General features: G+C 39.5%; 1 protein-coding gene across 1 annotated transcript in view; it reads right to left on the minus strand.

The window, feature by feature from the left end:
- The window catches only part of cep192 (centrosomal protein 192), a 135,680-nt gene that overhangs the window by 116,096 nt on the left and 2,107 nt on the right, over nucleotides 1-17,477 (minus strand). The window contains exons 2-7 of the mRNA XM_078541058.1: nucleotides 9,999-10,190; nucleotides 9,317-9,439; nucleotides 6,182-6,351; nucleotides 5,423-5,478; nucleotides 2,727-2,874; nucleotides 1,636-1,784 (exon numbers count right to left, since the gene is read on the minus strand). Of these exons, the coding sequence (XP_078397184.1) occupies nucleotides 1,636-1,784; nucleotides 2,727-2,874; nucleotides 5,423-5,478; nucleotides 6,182-6,351; nucleotides 9,317-9,439; nucleotides 9,999-10,165 (813 nt within the window). The 5' untranslated portion in view covers nucleotides 10,166-10,190. The remainder of the gene's footprint in view (nucleotides 1-1,635; nucleotides 1,785-2,726; nucleotides 2,875-5,422; nucleotides 5,479-6,181; nucleotides 6,352-9,316; nucleotides 9,440-9,998; nucleotides 10,191-17,477) is intronic.

Consider the following 17,477-nt stretch of genomic DNA (forward strand, 5'->3'; position numbering starts at 1 on the left):
TTTGTCCTGGATCGTGTCAAGCTTCTTGAGTGTTGTTGGAGCTGCATTCATCCAGGCAAGTGGAGAATATTCCATCACACTCCTGACCTGTAGCTGGTGGACAGGCTTTGGGGAGTTAGACGGTGACTTATTCGCCACAGGATTCCTAGCCTCTGAGCTGCTCTTGTAGCCAAGGTATTTATATGGCTAGTCTAGTTCAGTTTGTGGTCAATGGTAACCCCCACGATGTTGATAGTGGGAGTTCAGTGAATGTAATGGGACGACGGCTAGATTCTCTCTTGTTGGAGGTGGCCATTGCCTGGCATGAACGTCACTTGCAAATCAATGGCGACTAGAGATAGGTTTGGCCAACCTCCAACTTAAGTCTACTTCAAAATATCCAGGCACAAGGTTTGATTAGCTGTTACTGTCACTTAACACCTAGGACCCTGGGTGTTGTTTGCTTGCATTACCTTTGTGGTCACAATTAAAATTCCTTGATTGTAAGTATTTTGGGGTGTGAACAACATGATACAAATGTCAATTTGAGAATTATGCACAATGGTCAACTGAGTGGCACTGAGATTCATGACTGGTCAGAAATAATTGTTACAGATACCAGAATACGCTAGCTAAAAGTTTCTATCTTGTTCTTACCAACTTCTAAAATGTTAATAGCCCTTCCACCTTGTTAAACTGAAGAGTTACATTTGATAGCTAGGTGTTATGTTGCAGCTATTACTGTAAACAGTCAGATTACATCTAGGGATTCAGCAGTTAAGTGAAAAACAAGGCTGAAGTGTTTGCAATCACCTTTGACCAGAAGCGCCCAGTGGATGGATCCCTCTTGGCCTCATCCCAAGGTCCCCACCATCTTATATGGCAGACTTCAGCTAATTCCCAAGGTCCCTACCATCTTAGATGGCAGACTTCAGCTAATTCTTGAGGGCAATTAGGGATGGGAATAAATGCTTGTCTAGCCAGCGACACCCACATCATATGAATGATTTTTTAAAAATTCAATTCGTTCTACTATTCATTTCAGTTTTTCTAAATTTCATATTTTGAGCTTTCTGAATTAGTTGCACTTAGCAAGGGCTAACAGTGGAGAGGGAAAGTTAAATTAACAGGTTTGATTATTTATAGAAATATTCAATGATGTAAAAATGTTACCATATAGGTGTATTATGTTTTATTGGACAAGGCTAAATAACAAGTAATTTAAGTTTCTGTCCGGCCATTTCAAATATAGAAATCTAGGATGATACTGGTACTGGTTCAGATGAATCTGAACCTTAATTATGCGAGTTAGTAGGCTCCAGTGTAGGCAAATTAGGCCATAAATTCACATTTACAAGATTGGCACAGGAACTAACAGGAATTATTGCATAAATGCAATTCAGGAAATTCTGGGCCATACAATTAAATTTTTAAACCAAGGTGGAAACAAGCAGTGAAAATGATAATCAAAAAAAAACACCAGTTCTTTTGGGATAGGTGCTCCTATTGATTCACACAAGCCTAAATAAAAAGGAGGAAGCTGTAATGCTGCATCTGGAGTTCATGAAAAAATATTAAAATTTTATTTTTACCATTATACTTGATGAAACCTTTGGCATTGATGTGTGGTGCACAGACAGGACTGTTGAGCTTTACCTGGTGCCATCTGGTTTCTTGAAGTGCAGCATGGACTTCAGGGAGTTCTTGTCCTTCAGTGTGACCTCTTTGCATTCCTGGCGGGACCAACTGTTTGAAATAAGCTTCCAGTCTATCATCCCGAAATGCCTCAGCATCAAGCTCATCATCTGTTAGGATTGAAGCATTATTCATTTTTGAGCAGCTACCTATATTTATATAGTACTTATAATGTAATGAAATATCCCAAGGTGCTTCACAGGAGTACTGTAAAGCAAAATCTGACACTGAGCCACATAAGGATATTAGGTCGGATGACCAAATGCTTGGTCAAAGAGGAAGATTTTAAGGAATGTCTTAAAGAAGGAAAGTGAAGTAAAAAGGTGGCGAGGTGTAGGCATAGATTTCCAGAGCTAGGGGCCCAAGACACTAAAGGCACAGCGGCCAATAGTGGAGCAACTATGATTGGACAAGTTTTTTTTAAAAAACTGAACCTTTAGTCATCATGTTGAACAATATCATGGAAGGTTATAATAGAGTAATTGTGAAACTGTTGCAGAAGGGTCAATATATTCAGGCGGCACAGATTTAAGGTAATTGGCAAAAGAGCCAGAAGGATGAGAAGAACCTTTTTCTAGCATAGCGAGTCATTATAATCTGCAAGGCACTGGCTGAAAGGGTGGAAGTATCAAATTCAATAGTAACTTTCAAAAAGGAATTGCATATATACTTAAAGAGAGGAAATTGCAGGGCTATGGGGAAAGGGGGGCTGATTGGAAAGCTATTTCAAAGAGAGCCAGCACAGGCACAATGGACCAATTGGACTTCACTGCTGCAAGATTCTGTAACATTTCAGCATATACAAAAGGAGGAATAATTTTCTTTTTTTCCTCTGAATAATGTAAATAAGTTCAGGCCATTTAAGAATTCCTGGTGCACTGAACAAAAATTGTTTTGGACATTGCAAACTGTAAAAAAAAACAATATTAAACCCAAAGTTCATCTGTTTTTAAAAAAAAGATTCAATTTTAAAATATTTTCAACAATTTCACCTTATACTTAACTATAGTTCAGTCACCTCGGAAACAGGACAACAGTACTGTGCACTGTACCTGTGGATTGGTCTTCCAAGCTTGCCAATGACAAGAGCCTTTCATCTTCTAAAAAACTAGCTAGACTGTCACTGTATCGTCTTGTGCCCAAATCCTCATCTGTTCGTTTGAGTGTAGGGGAGTTCCCAGGTTCCTTTGTGCCATCAACCTGGTGATGTACAAAACAACTATTACAAATTCAGGATTAGTTCCAAAAAACGCATAAAGAATTGTGAAATTTGCTCTAATGAGACTTCTAACTGGCTATCCTTCTCATTGCTAGAGGTGAGCCATTAAAATTAAACTTGTAGAAATGACAATCTAGTGCTAACAATGCAAAAGAAATTCAAGCAGAGTTTAAAAGATGGAGGTGAAACATAAAAGTTACTGTAGTATGAAGACAACAAACAATGAAAATTTGTAAAGGATTTTATAAATATCAAGAGTAAAAGGTAAACTTGATTGGGATAAAAAAGGAAATCTTATGGAGGATCAAGGAATGGCAAAGATACTAAATGAGTGTATTTTTCAAACTAAACGCAAGATAGCAGGAATGAAGGGGTACAAGAGCAACACACAGACATTCATATAGAACAAAAATTATACATTAAGATGGCTGGTGGTCTTAATATGTCACCAGAGAACACCACTGCTCCAGTCCAAAAAAATCCACTGATCCTATTCTACATCTGAAGTGCTGTAACCTGCAAAGCTACGGACAAGGTGCTGGAAAGTGGGATTAAAATGTGTAGCTGGTTTCTTTTTTCTCTTTTAGCCGGCACAGACACAATGGGTTGAATGGCCTTTTTCTGCACCATAACTATTCTATGTTTCTATTATGTGTCCTGTAGCCAACTTTCTATCCTTACAATCACATGCCCTTTGATACCGTGCACCTTAATTTCAATCCAACTTTAAAATAACAGAAATGTAGGGGTCATATAGGAAATTTGAAAATGCGGGGAAAATTTGATAGTAAATGTGAAAAAAGGTAGGTTTTACGAATTGAGATAACAGGAATAAAAGGGTATAAGGCTTGTAGTTATTGAGTTTATCCTTGCACCCTGTTTTGAATCGGAGTGCAACATTTGCAATTCTTCAGTCCTCTGACACCACTTCTATATCTATGGAAGATTGAAGAATTATGTCCAGTGCCTTCGCAATTTCTACCCTTACTTCTCTCAGTATCCTTGGATACATCTGATCCAGTACAGGTGACTTAATTAAGTACAGCCAGCCTAATTAACACCTCCTTTGTTAGAGCGTTTAGCCCATCCAGTGTTTCTTCTTCCTCGGTAAAGACAGATGCAAAATACTCATTGTGTGCCTCAGTGATGCTCCTCGGTTTCCATGTGTAAATCCCATTTTTGGTTCTGAATCGGAACCACTTCTCCTTTTACTATTTATATACCTATAGAACACTTTCGGATTTCCTTTTATGTTAGCAGTCAGTCTCTTCTCATATTCTCTCTTTGCTTCTCATTTCCTTTATCACTTCCCCTCCAAACTTTCTATATTCAGCCTAGTTCTCACATGCATTATCAACCTGTCATACTCACCCCTTTTCTGCTCCATCTTATTCTCCCGTTCATCATCCATAGAATTCTGTATTTGCTCGTCTTATTTTTCCCCCTCATGGGCATGTACCTCAACACTTTAAAGGCAGCCCATTGTTCTATTAAAGTCTTGCCTGTCAATCTTTGATTCTAATTTACCTGTGCCAGGTCTGTTCTCAACCCATTGAAATTGACCCTGCCCCAGCTAATTATTTTTACTACAGATAACTCGTCATAGTACACAGTAAACTAAATTCAGATCTCATTGTATTTCATCCTACTCTGACCCCACCTAATACCTTACTATTTCTTACTCCAGTGCTATCTGTCTTTCCCAACCGTTATGCATCTTGCTTTTTCTTTCTAATGTTACCACCTGGTTTTTATCCTGCCAAGTTAATTTAAATCCTCCCCAATAGCACTAGTGAACCACCCCGTCAGGACACTTTTCCAGTTCTGTTCAGGTGCAACCCATCAGGCCTATAGAGCTCCCATCTTCTCCAGAGCAGGTCCCAATACCCCAAGGATCTGAAGCCTTCTGTCCTGCATCATCTCATCAGCCACACATTCATCTGCTCTATGCTATTTCTATACTCAACAGCATGTGGCACTGGGAGTAATATTGGGATTGCTACCTTTGAGGTCCTACTTGCTCGTTTCTTTCCTAGCTCCCTAAATTCAGCTACAGGACCACGTTGCACTCTGTACCTATGTTGTTGGTACTGATAAGGAGCATTACTGCTGGCTGTTCATCCCCTGAACACTAAACATCAATCACTATCCCACTTCTGATCTTATGTTGGGAGGGAAGGTCATTGACAAATTAGCTGAAGATCACTGCACCAAGGACACTATCATGAGGAATTCTTGTAGCAATGTTCTTGGGCTGACGGAGTTAAGTAAAGCAACTTGCAAATTCATTTACAGTATTTCAAATGTTTGTCACAGGTGCTTTATAAAGCAAGACGAAGTTTCAGAAAGATATTTATCTACTTCTGATAATTACATTTTCTAAAACATTTGGAATATTCAGTAATACTCCAAGTGGGCATTTAGTGATCAAAAGCATTCGGATGAGTAGATAATTTTAATTAACAAACTTTAGTTTAACTAAGTTATAATTCAATAAGTACAACAATGATATATTTTGGTTGCAGATACCTTATTTGCTTTATTGTTAGTGCTGTCAGTCAAACTATCCAACCCAGGAGGAGTCTCTGCAAAAGTAAGCAGTGAATTTAAGCAAACAAAAAATTTGAAAAAAACGACCAGTATTTTGAATTTGTTTAGGGATATGGTCATTGCTGGCAAGGCTGGTCTGTAGTGGCCATCTCTACTTGCTCAGAGGTGGCAGTGGACCACATCCTTGAGCTGCTGCAGCCTGTGTAGTGAAGGTACTCTACAATGCCATTAGGTGTTGAATCAATTTGATACAACTGAGTGGCTTGGTAGGCCAATTCAAAGGACAGTTATAAGTCAGTTGTGTTGATGTGGGGCTGGAGTCACCTCCTTCAAGGAAGACAGATTTCCTTTGCCAAAGGGCTTCTTTGAACCAATCTTTTTTATTTTCTGATTTCCTTTGTTTCCAGATTTTTAAAAAACAGAATTCTAATTCTCAATGTCATGGTAGATGACATGGGTCCACATGTAATTGAAAATGAGTTATTTATATTTTTGTCCACTTGCAAGTATGCATTTCAAACATAATAAAATGATTGAGTTAATTTGAACTTTACTAATAAATCAATTTTCCCCCTTAATTCAGATCCAAATGTGGTTACAATGGCATACTCAATTTCAATTAATTTAATTTGAATGAATTTGCTAATTCAATCCACTATTTATTTTCAAGAAAACCTTTTACACTCGAGTATTTTAACAAATTTTACAGAGATATTCAGAATGGCTGTTCATACATACCATTTAGTTTACCAACAGACAATAATCCAAATTTGGCATCTTGTCTATTGTTATATTTCCCTGATAATGCATGTTGTGGATTTACTTCTGAGAAAGAACTAAATTCATCCAAGTGCTTTTCCATGACATCAGGAATACAGTGAGCATCAAGGAAGTCATCAACATGCTCTCTGTAAAAGAAACAGAAAAAATTCTAATAGTAGAAAATGCACTCATCAGTTTGGAATATTTTAAAATGTGTTTCATTTATATTGTAAAATGAAGATATGGACTATCATAAGTTCAATCTGTTTACCTCTACTACAATCAAAATATTAAATTCTTCCCCTAATGTTTCCTCCTCACTTTACCTCACTCCCAAATATATTAGGCAGAGCACCTAGCATGATGAATGCCAATGGTACTCTTCAGGTAAATTTTAAATGTACTAGATGTATTTGGATGTTCTTGGAGAACAGTTATAGCCCACAGTGAAATGCATACCTTTATTTATGATTTCGTATCTGAGGCAGCCTTGGAGGTGACATATTGGGTACAATGCAAAGAACTCTTGGCTATTTCATTGAATTTTCTTTTGTAGCTACAGATAATGGAATTCTGCTCTGGTTTCTGTTAGCTATTTCTACAAGGTACAGGAGTATAGATTTCAATCTGGCAGCTGAGTAAATTGATATGCACCTGAGTTTTGATTATGGTCAAATAATAGAATTTAAGTTAATTGTTAATACAACCAAGAAATTTTATTTTGAAGCTTCAGAACCGTCAGGGGTTTGGTTTCCCATTATTGTTCCAAACATTGGCTCTGAACATTGCAAAATCTAATTTATGTAGTTCAAGAAATGAAATTGTCAAGTGTCTTTTGTTCATTTTCACAGACTCCGGACACATCTTTGCCGGTCATAATTTTTGGTCAAAGTCATGGACTTGTAAGCAAAATTAAATCCCACAAGATTAAAGGGTAAATGGCAATGTGGGCAAGATGTGACAATATGCCAAGAGACAAACAGTAGAAACTAATCAGCAACAGATTGGAGGAAACTATAAAGTGCAGTACATCAGGGTTTGGCATTTGGTATAGTTTGATGCAAATTACAATCTGGACTTCAGTACATTTTTTAAAAGTTTGCAAATAACACAAGAAAAACTTCAAAATATAGTAACATTATGGAGGATAGTAAGATTTCAGTTTTTTTTTGAGGCACTCCTAACAGCACTATGGGTGTACCTACCACATGGACTGCAGCGGTTCAAGAAGGAAGCTCACCACCTTCTCAAGCGCAACTAGGGATGGGCAGTAAATGCTGGCCCAGCCAGGGAAGCCCCATCCCATGAATGAATTAAAAAATTTAACTTTTCTTAGCTTTAAACCGTGACCTATTGGCCCCCAGTTAAGCTATGCCTCAATTTTTGAGCTCTAACCCTTTTGTGGCCTCATCCCTCCCTATCTCTAATCTCCTCCAGCCCACAATCCTCCTTAGCGCTTTAAGGGTTCCTACAATTCTGGCCTCTTGAACATCCCTGATTCTAAATAATCCCATCATCCACAACCACACCATCAACTGTCAAGGTGCCAAGATCATAAGTTGGAGGACAAGGCCATTTGGCACATCAAGCCTGCTCCACCACTCAATAAGATTATGGCTGATCAGGCCTGAACTCCACTTTCCTGCCTGCCCCCACATAACTCTCAAATGCCTTGTAGATTGAAAATTTGTCTTGCTAAGTCTTGAATATATTCAATGACCCAGCCTTCACTGCTTTCTATGGAAGAGAATTCAAAACACTAACGACCCTCAGAAGAAATTCCTCCTCATTCCCAATTTTAAACTGTGCCCCCGAATTCTAGATTTCCCCCTCTCCTCGTGAGGGGAAAATATCCTCTCAAGCCCACTCAGAATCTGAGATGTTTCAATAAGATTCTCTCTCATTCTTCTAAACTCCAATGCATACAGGCTTAATCTGCTCAAACTTCCTTCATAAGACAACCCATTCACCCCAGGAATCAGCCTGGTAAATTCTCCAAATTGCTTCCAATGTAAGTATATCCCTTCTTAAGGTGACCAAAACGGTACACAGTCTAAGCTGTGGTCTCACCAATGCCCTGTACAGCTGTAGAAAGGCTTCCCTATTTTTGTACTCTGTTCCCCCATGCAATAAAGGCCAACATTTCATTTGCCTTCCTAATTACTTACTGTAGCTGCATGCTAGCTTTTTGTGATTCGTGTACAAGGACACTCAGATCCCTCTGTACTACAGCCTCTCTCCATTTAAACAACATTCTGTTTTTCTATTCTTCCCACCAAAATGGATAATCTCAACAAGTGGATAACTTTCCAACATTATATACCAACTGCCAAAGTTTTGCCCAATCACTTAACCTAACTACATTCCTTTGCAGACAGTTTGTATCCTCCAACTTGCTTCCTGCCTATTTTTGTCATCAGCAAATTTAGTTATAAGTTACTCAGTCTTATCCTCCAAGTCATTAATGGAAGATTGTAAATAGTTGGAGCTCCAGCGAAGATCAGTGCGGCACTCCTCTCATTACAGTTGGCCAATCTGAAAGTGACAAATTTATCCTGATGCGGTTTGCTGTTAGTTGGCCAATTCCCTATCCATGCTAATATATCATCCTCAACGCCATGAGCTTATATTGTGAAGTAACCTTTTGTTGCCTTTTGGAAATCCAAATACAATACATCTACAGGTTTCCCTTTATCTACCCTTCTGTTACATCCTCAAAGAACTCAAACTTTTTGAGCACAATTTTCCTTTCATAAAAACATGTTGACTCTGCCCGATTGCATTATGATTTTCTAAATGTCCTGCTACCACCTTCTTAATAATGGATTCTAGCATTTTCCCAAATGACAGATGTGAGGCTAATGGGCCTAAAGTGTTCTGCTTTGTTCGTCTGCCTTCTTGAATAGAGGTGTTACATTTGAGGTTTTCCAATCCGCTGGGGCCTTTCCCGAATATATGAAATTTTGGCACAGAATTCCCTCCCTGAACCTCCCGTCCTCTATATCCACCTTTTAAGACACCCCTTAAAATCTAACTATTTCTTCATCATCAACTCCAACATCTTTTTCTGCAATTGAAGTTTTCAAAGTATGGGAAGGACCAGATACTTACAGTTCATCTTTAAAACTAAGTGCAAATATTTTACAGGTTTCAGAATTCGAAACATCAGATGGATGTGTCTCCGCTCTGGAAAACCTTCCTTCTTCCAAGTATGAAGTTTGAATATCTGGAATTCTGAAAGAAATTTATATGAATTCACATGGAGGTTACATAAAAATTGATATTCATTTGAATAAGAATAATAATGCGTTATTTCAATGCTCAGAAAAAAGGATAAAGTTAATGGTTTTTGACATCACCCAAATTTCAGATTGAATTATACTTGCAACATTTAATGTTAATTGTTCCCAAAAGGTGTTACCTTACTGTACATATTATTCATGCAGCATTGGCTCAAAGACTACGGTTCTATTGTGTCAATATAGAGTACTTAGTACTGCTCAGAGTCTCACCCCAACTTCAAGACAAACTGTCGAGAGAACACTGTTCTCATACAAATCTCGAGCACCTACTTTAAAGTGCTACAGTTAAACCCTAAGTGCCAGCTGGAACGACAGTCACTAATATCATGATTAACAACTCGTACGGCCAGGTTCAAAACCCTCAAAACCAGGGTCCTTCACTAATGGTATTAGCATTTTCACTTAACAGGTTGAAATTTCCCTTTAAATTTAAAAACAATCAAGCCATTTACAATCAAAGTGAAACAAATGCACATGGTTATACAGCTCACCTGTTGCTGGAATCAGATTTATTTTTAGCAACTGTTGACGCTGCCACAGGGAGTCCAAAATTTGAAGAAACTGTGACATTTTCCAGCATTTCACTGCTATTGCCTCTCACAGACTGCAACAGAAAGCTTGGAAATGTTTCATCCTCCAGATTTCTGACACTTTCCATTACGTTACAGACATTTGATCTTCACCTGCAGAAGGTTGAAATAAATAAATTGAATAAAACACGAAGAAAAACAGAATAACCTCATTACCGTTACTCTAATAGCTTAGTTTAGTTGCAACATTCTTGCCCGTCAGAACATCATGGATTCAAGCCCGACTAAGGACTTGTGTACATAATCTAGACTAACAGTTCTGACAGTAGTGAGGAAATGCGGCATTGTTAGAGATGCCATCTTTCAGAGAAGTTAAGCAGGTAAAGGGCTTTAGAGGGCATAAAAGATTCCATACTTCAAGCTAAAGGTCAGGAACAGCTCTTAGTGCCCTTTGACAACATCCTTCCCTCAACTAAAACCATTAATAAATAAACTATCAGGTAATCTATTTTTAAGTGTCTGGGACTTTGATGAGCTCAAGCTGGCTGCCATACTTAACTGCATAACAATGACTATACTTAAAAAGTAATTTATTGGTTGTGAAGCACTTTGGGATTTTGAGGGCATGATAAGATATCTTACAAATTCAAGGTCTCTTCTTATAATGCAGGCACTCTCCAAATACACTTTTTTATGCCGAGTGTGAAGGACCATTGCCACAAGTAGCCACATGCTTATGAACCAAAATGTGAACTACACATGAGCAATAAACCGCTTAAATTCCTTTTAAGCTCACCGAATAATGTGCAAGCCACCTTGCACACTCCAATCCTCTGATACATGCATAAGTGACACCAACAGTGTACTTCATGCCCCACTAAGGACTTGTGTACATAATCTAGATTTTACAAATCTGGTTCATTAAAATAGAAATATCAATTGTGAAATGATGTGAACTCAAATTCCCAGAACAATTATCAGCTACAGCTTATACAACTGCCTGGCAAGCACATGGTCACTTCTGAGCCTAGTTCTAGGGCAATAAGCTTCTTTGCTTTGAAGTCCCTATTGCATTAAACAATCAAAAAATGATTAAGTCTCTCTCTTTTGCAACATGGCAACCAATTAGGCTTTTGTTGCCCATGTGCCTTAACACATTAAGTGATCCATCCAAACCAGGATGATTTAACTTTGACAATTGACACTATCCAGCAATTCTCTCCGGTACATAGAAATTAAGCCAGGAGAGCTAGACATCCAAGAGATTCTCTTCCAGCATGCAACAAAGCACCCAAAACAGAGCTGTTAGCGAAGCATATGGGATCATGGGTTTCATAAATAGAGGTGTTGAGTACAAAAGCAGGGAAGTTATGCTGAACTTGTATAAAGCTCTGATTAAGCCACAACTGGAGTATGCGTCCAGTTCTGGTCACCACACTTCAGGAAGGATGTGAGGGTCCTTGCGAGGGTGCAGAAGAAGCTTACCAGAATTGTATGGGGATGAGGGATTTTAGCCAAAAGGTGAGGCTGGAACAAAGGAGATTGGGCAGAGATTTGATTGAGGTGTATATGATTATGAAAGGCATAGATAAGGTAGACACAACAAAGTTGTTCCCTTTAGCTAATGGTACAAGGGGACTAGAGGATGCAGATTTAAGGTTTTGGGCAAGAGCTACAGAGGGGAATATGAGGAAGAATTTTTTATGCAGCAAGTGTTAATGACCTGGAACTCACTGCCCACACAGGTGGTGGAAGCGGAGACAATAAATGATTTCAAAAGGAAATTGGATGGGCACTTGAGACAAATAAATCTAAAGGGGTAGAGGGAGCAATGGAACAGATTGTCTACATAGAGCCACAAGAACTCGAATCGTCTCCTTCTGTGCTGTAAGGACTCTGACAGATGTAACCCCAAATTCTTATGAAATACCAGAAATCTTTAAGAGAGCTTGACAGGGTGGATACGGAGAGGTTGTTTCCCTGACTGGAGACACGAGAACTAGGGGTCAAAGTCCTAGGATGAGGGATTGGCCATTTAGGATTGAGATAATGAGAAATTTCTTCACTCAGAGGGTTGTGAATGTTCAGAATTCCCTACCCTAGAGAGCTCTGGATGCTCAGTTGCTGAGCACATTCAAAACCAAGATCGATAAATTTTTGGACCTCAAGGCAATCAGAGGATATGGGAATAGAGTGAGAAAGCAGAGGTGAGGTAGATGATTAGCCACGATCTTACTGAATGGCAGAGCAGGCTCCATGCGCCAAATGGCAGATTCCTATTTCTTATATTAAATTGTCTTTTTGTTTTAAATTGAATGAAGCAAATTGTATCCCTGGTCTATCACATGCAGAGCTCAAGAGACTAGGTAACAAGGATAAACTTCACATTGTGCAAGTTTCAAAACTGTTACTTGCAAGAATGATGTATAACATCACTGTACTGCATTTGCAAAATAGTCTCAAGGGGGCTATGTTAAATACAATTGCTAGAATCACAGTAATTCACCCAAACTAAAGAAAACAGGATCAACCATTTATCTTGTACATGCACGAATGAATTATGAAAGCTCATAGCAACTGGCTATTGCACAAATATCTGATGCATACCTCAACATACTTTTTACATTTTCAGTTACGTTGAATTTGAACGTTCATTTTTTTTGGGATATGGCTTTTATAGGTATCATCCAGCAACTTGCGCACTAGGGGGAGATAGTGGTAATGTCACTGGGTGAGTAATCCAGAGGCACACACTAATACTCTGTGGACATGGGTTCAAATCCCACCACAACAGAAGGTAGGATTTAAATTCAAATAATAAATCTGGAATATAAAGCTAGCCTCAGTAATGGTAACCATGAAAACCCATCTGGTTCACTAATGCCCTTTAGGGATGGAAATCTGCCACCTTACCTGTGACTCCAGATCCACAGCAATGTGGCTTAACCACCCTCTGAAACGTCCTACAAGCCATTCAGTTCAAGGGCAATTAGGGCAACTAACACTGGCCTTGCCAGAGATGCCCACATCCCATGAAAGAATAAAGACTAGTCGTTATCATCTTGTTTTTGCCCCTCCCCATCTCCAAAAAGGAGAAAGAAATTAGAGTATAAGGGAAGCTAGCTAGAAATGTAAAAACGGATAGTAAGAGTTTCTACAGGTATTTAAAAAGGAAAAGAGTGAGTGAGTGTTGGTCCTCTACAGAGTGACAGTGGGGAGTTAATAGTAGATAATAAGGAAATGGTGGAAGAAATGAACAAATATTTGACTTGTGTTCACTACAGAGGAAACAAAAAACATTCCAGTAATAGCTGCAAATCAGGTAGTGAACAGGAGAAAGGAACTTGGTGAAATTGAAATCACTAGGGAAACAATATTGACCAAATTGGCGGAGCTGCAGGCTGGCAAGTCTCCAGGTCCCGATGGACTACATCCTAGGGTCTTAAAAGAGGTGGCTAATGAGGTAGTTGATGCTGGTGTTAACTTTCCAAAATTCGCTAGATTCTGGAAAGGTTCCATCAGATTGGAAAGTAGCAAATATAACCCCTCTATTCAAGAAGGGAGGGAGGCCGAAAACAGGAAACTATAGGCCAGTTAGCTTGACGTCTGTCGTGGGGAAGTTATTAGAATCGACCATTAAGAAGGTTATAGCTGGGCACTTAGGAGAGCTCAAGGCAATTGGGAAGAGTCAGCATGGTTTTGTGAAAGGAAAATCATGTTTAACCAATTTATTGGAGTTTTTTGAAGGGGCAACGTGCTCAATGGATAAAGGGGAGCCTGTAGACGTACTGTACTTGGATTTCCAAAAGGCATTTGATAAGGTGCCACATTAAAGGCTATTACGGAAAATAAAAGTGCACGGTGTGGTAGGTAACATATTAGCATGGATAGAAGATTGGCTGGCTGGCAGAAAGCAGAGAGTATGCATAAATGGGTCTTTTTCTGCTTGGCAGGATGTGACGAGTGGCATCCCATAGGAGCCTCAACTTTTTATGATTTACATCAATGACTTAGATGAGGGGAGTGAAGACATGGTAGCTAAATTTGCAGATGACACAAAGATAGGTAGGAAAGTATGTTGTGAAGAGGACATGAGGTTGCAGATGGATATAGATAATTAAGTGAGTGGGCAAAGATCTGGCAAACGGAGTTTTATGTGGGAAAACGTAAAGTTGTTCACTTTGGCAGGAAGAACAAAAAAGCAGTGTTACTTAAATGGAGAATGGCTGCATAATTCTGAGGTGCAGAGGGATCTAGGCGGTCTAGTACATGAGTTACAAAAAGTTAGTATGCAGGTACAAGTAATTAAGAAGGCTAATGGAATGCTATCCTTTATTATGAGAGGCATAGAACATAAAAGTAAGGATGTTATGCTTCAGTTATACAGGGCATTGGTGAGACCGCACATCGAATACTGTGTGCAGTTTTGGTCTCCTTATTTAAGGAAGGATGTAAATGCGGTTCGAAGGAGGTTTACTAGATTGATACCTAGAATGAGTGGCTTGTCTCATGAAGAAAGGCTGGGCTTGTTTAGAAGAGTGAGCGATAATTTGATTGAAGTATACAAGATCCTGAACGGCCTTGACAAGGTGGACGTCAAAGGGTGTTTCCTCTTGCGGTGAGTCCAAAACTAGGGGGCACTGTTTTAAAATTAAAGGCTGCCCTTTTAGGGCAGAGATGAGGAGAAATTTTTTCTCTGAGGGCTGTGCAACCTTGGAATTCTCTGCCTCAGAAGGAGGTGGAGGCAGGGTCATTGAATATTTTTAAGGCAGAGGTAGATAGATTCTTGTTAGGCAAAGGTTATTGAGGTTAGATGGCAACGTGGAAATCGAAACACAGGATCAGCCATGATCTTATTGAATGGCAGAGCAGGCTCAAGGGGCCAAATGGTCTACTCCTGTTGCTATTTCTTATGTTCTAACCTCTCTTGTACACACCCCTTACCTTCAATTCACCATTGGCATCTGCCCCAATTCTCACTCTACCCTTTTATACACATCCCTTCATCTCACCACTGGCAGTCAGGCCTTCAGCTGCCTTTGCCCAATGTTGCAATTCTCTACCTAAAACCTTCCTCCCCAACTCTCTTAAAACCATTTCTTTGACCTAGCTTTGAATCATCCCTCTTCAAATCATAGAATCAAAGAATAGTATATTAGAGCCAGTGCAAATAAACCCTTCATAATGTTAAACATCTTTATCAACTCTTCTCTCTGCTCTAAGGAAAGCAATTCCAGCTTCACCAGTCGATCCACTTAACTGTAAGCCATCCCATTTCAGGGGGAATGGTCCCTGGAACCATTCTAGGAACTCTCTTCTGTACCCGCTCCAAATTCTTCACATCCTTCCTGAAGAGTGATGTCCAAAATTGGACGCATTACTACAGCTGGGGCCTTCTTTAGCTCAGCATTCAGATTTTTTGGTTACACCTCAGTGAAGTACCTTGGGACATTTTCTAATGAAAGACTTCCATTTATGCTGCATCTTTCAAAGCCTCAGGGCATTCCAAAGAGCTTAAAAGCCAATTAAGTACCTTTGAAATCTAGTCACTGTCGCAACATCGGGAATGCAACAGCCAATCTGTGCAAGATCCCATAAACAGCAGTTTGATAATAACCAGATAGTCTGTTTTGAGTGTTGGATCAGGTATAAACATTGGCCAAGACATGGGGAAAAACTGCTCTAATCCTCTTTGAAAATAGTGCCATGGAATTTTTTTTCTGTCTACTTTAGAGGGTAGACAGGGCCTTAGTTTAACAGTACATCTGAAAGACAGCACCCCTTCATTGCTGCAGTCTCAGCCTGCATTACATACTCAAGTCTCAGGAGTGGGACTTGAACCCACAACCATCTGGCTTAGAAGCGATGGGAGTGCTGCCACTAAACCACAACCGGCACTATTGCAAAGATGTTATACATGTGCAACACGCTGTTTTGGTCAGTCCTGCCACTCGCAATACTGGAGCTTTATCATCAGCCTCACAAAATGAAATGATGGCCAATTTCCCCAGGCCCATTACATAAAATAATTTTATCACAGTAGAATTTATATACATACAATGCAGATTATTAAAGTAGATAGTCTTTTAGGGCAGATAGGTTCCTGGCTCCCCCTATGTCTCAAACTGAAGATTTTCATCTGGAAAAACTCAGCAGGTCTGGCAGCATCGGCGGAGAAGAAAAGAGTTGACGTTTCGAGTCCTCATGACCCTTCAACAGAACTAAGTAAAAATAGGAGAGGGTTAAACCAGCTTATATTTCACCCCTCTCCTATTTTTACTTAGTTCTGTTGAAGGGTCATGAGGACTCGAAACGTCAACTCTTTTCTTCTCCGCCGATGCTGCCAGACCTGCTGAGTTTTTCCAGGTAATTCTGTTTTAGTTTTGGATTTCCAGCATCCGCAGTTTTTTGTTTTTATCTATGAAGATTTTCATCTTTGTGTTTAAAATCACTTCATGGACTTTGTCCTTCCCCATTTCTAATCACTTCCAGCACCAAAACCCTTCTTTGACCCTGGTCTCTTGTGCATTCCTTCCTCCATCCCATCAGCAGTTGTGCTGCCAGCTGCCTAAACTCCTTAATGTGGAACCCACTTTCAGTCCTCACCAATGTTTATCCCTCAGCCAACAACACTGAAAGAAAACATACCACATTGCAGCCCTGGATAAAACACATCATAGAAACACTGTATCTACATTAAGTGCTGGCTACAGGCAAGTGATGTATATAATAAACATTATAGCAAGGAGGTCAGCTGTACAGAGTCTGAATTATACCTCAGACACTCACCAACTTGTTAAATTCATTAAGCTATCATCTTAACTATTCGAAAGCTTTAAAAAAGTAATCACTTCCTCTGCATTTGTCTCCTTATTTACTTCAAATTTTCTGGTCATTATTACAATACTGTGAAAACATGCTATGTGCAAACTGGCTGCCACATTTCTTACAGCACAACAGTGACTGCACATCAAAAGTCATTCATTGGCTGTAATGCACTTTGGGGCCTCCTGAGTTCAGGAAACACTATAATGAAAGCTTGCTTTTATATTTAAATTGTTCCACCTCCAAGGCCTTCCTTAAAACCAACCTTTTAAACCAAATTTTTGGTTAGTTCTTTTTATTTATTTGTCCATGGGATGTAGGTTTCACTGCCTAGGCTAGCATTAATTGCCCATCCCAAATTGCCTTGAGGGGCTGGTGAACAGCTGCCTCCTTGACTGCTGCAGTCCATGTGTTGTAAGTACACTCACAGTGCTGTTAGGAAGGAATTTCCAGGATTTTGACCAAGCGCAGTTGAAGAAGAGCGATATAGTTCCAAGTCAGGATGATGTATGATGGGGAACTTGCAGGTAGTGGTGTTCGCATGCATATGCTGCCCTTCTTCTAGGTGGTAGAGGTTGCAGGTTTGGAAGGTGCTGTCGAAGAAGCCTTGATGAG

This window comes from Cetorhinus maximus, chromosome 4 (assembly GCF_964194155.1).
Source record: "Cetorhinus maximus chromosome 4, sCetMax3.hap1.1, whole genome shotgun sequence".
Taxonomy (NCBI): Eukaryota; Metazoa; Chordata; class Chondrichthyes; order Lamniformes; family Cetorhinidae; genus Cetorhinus; species Cetorhinus maximus.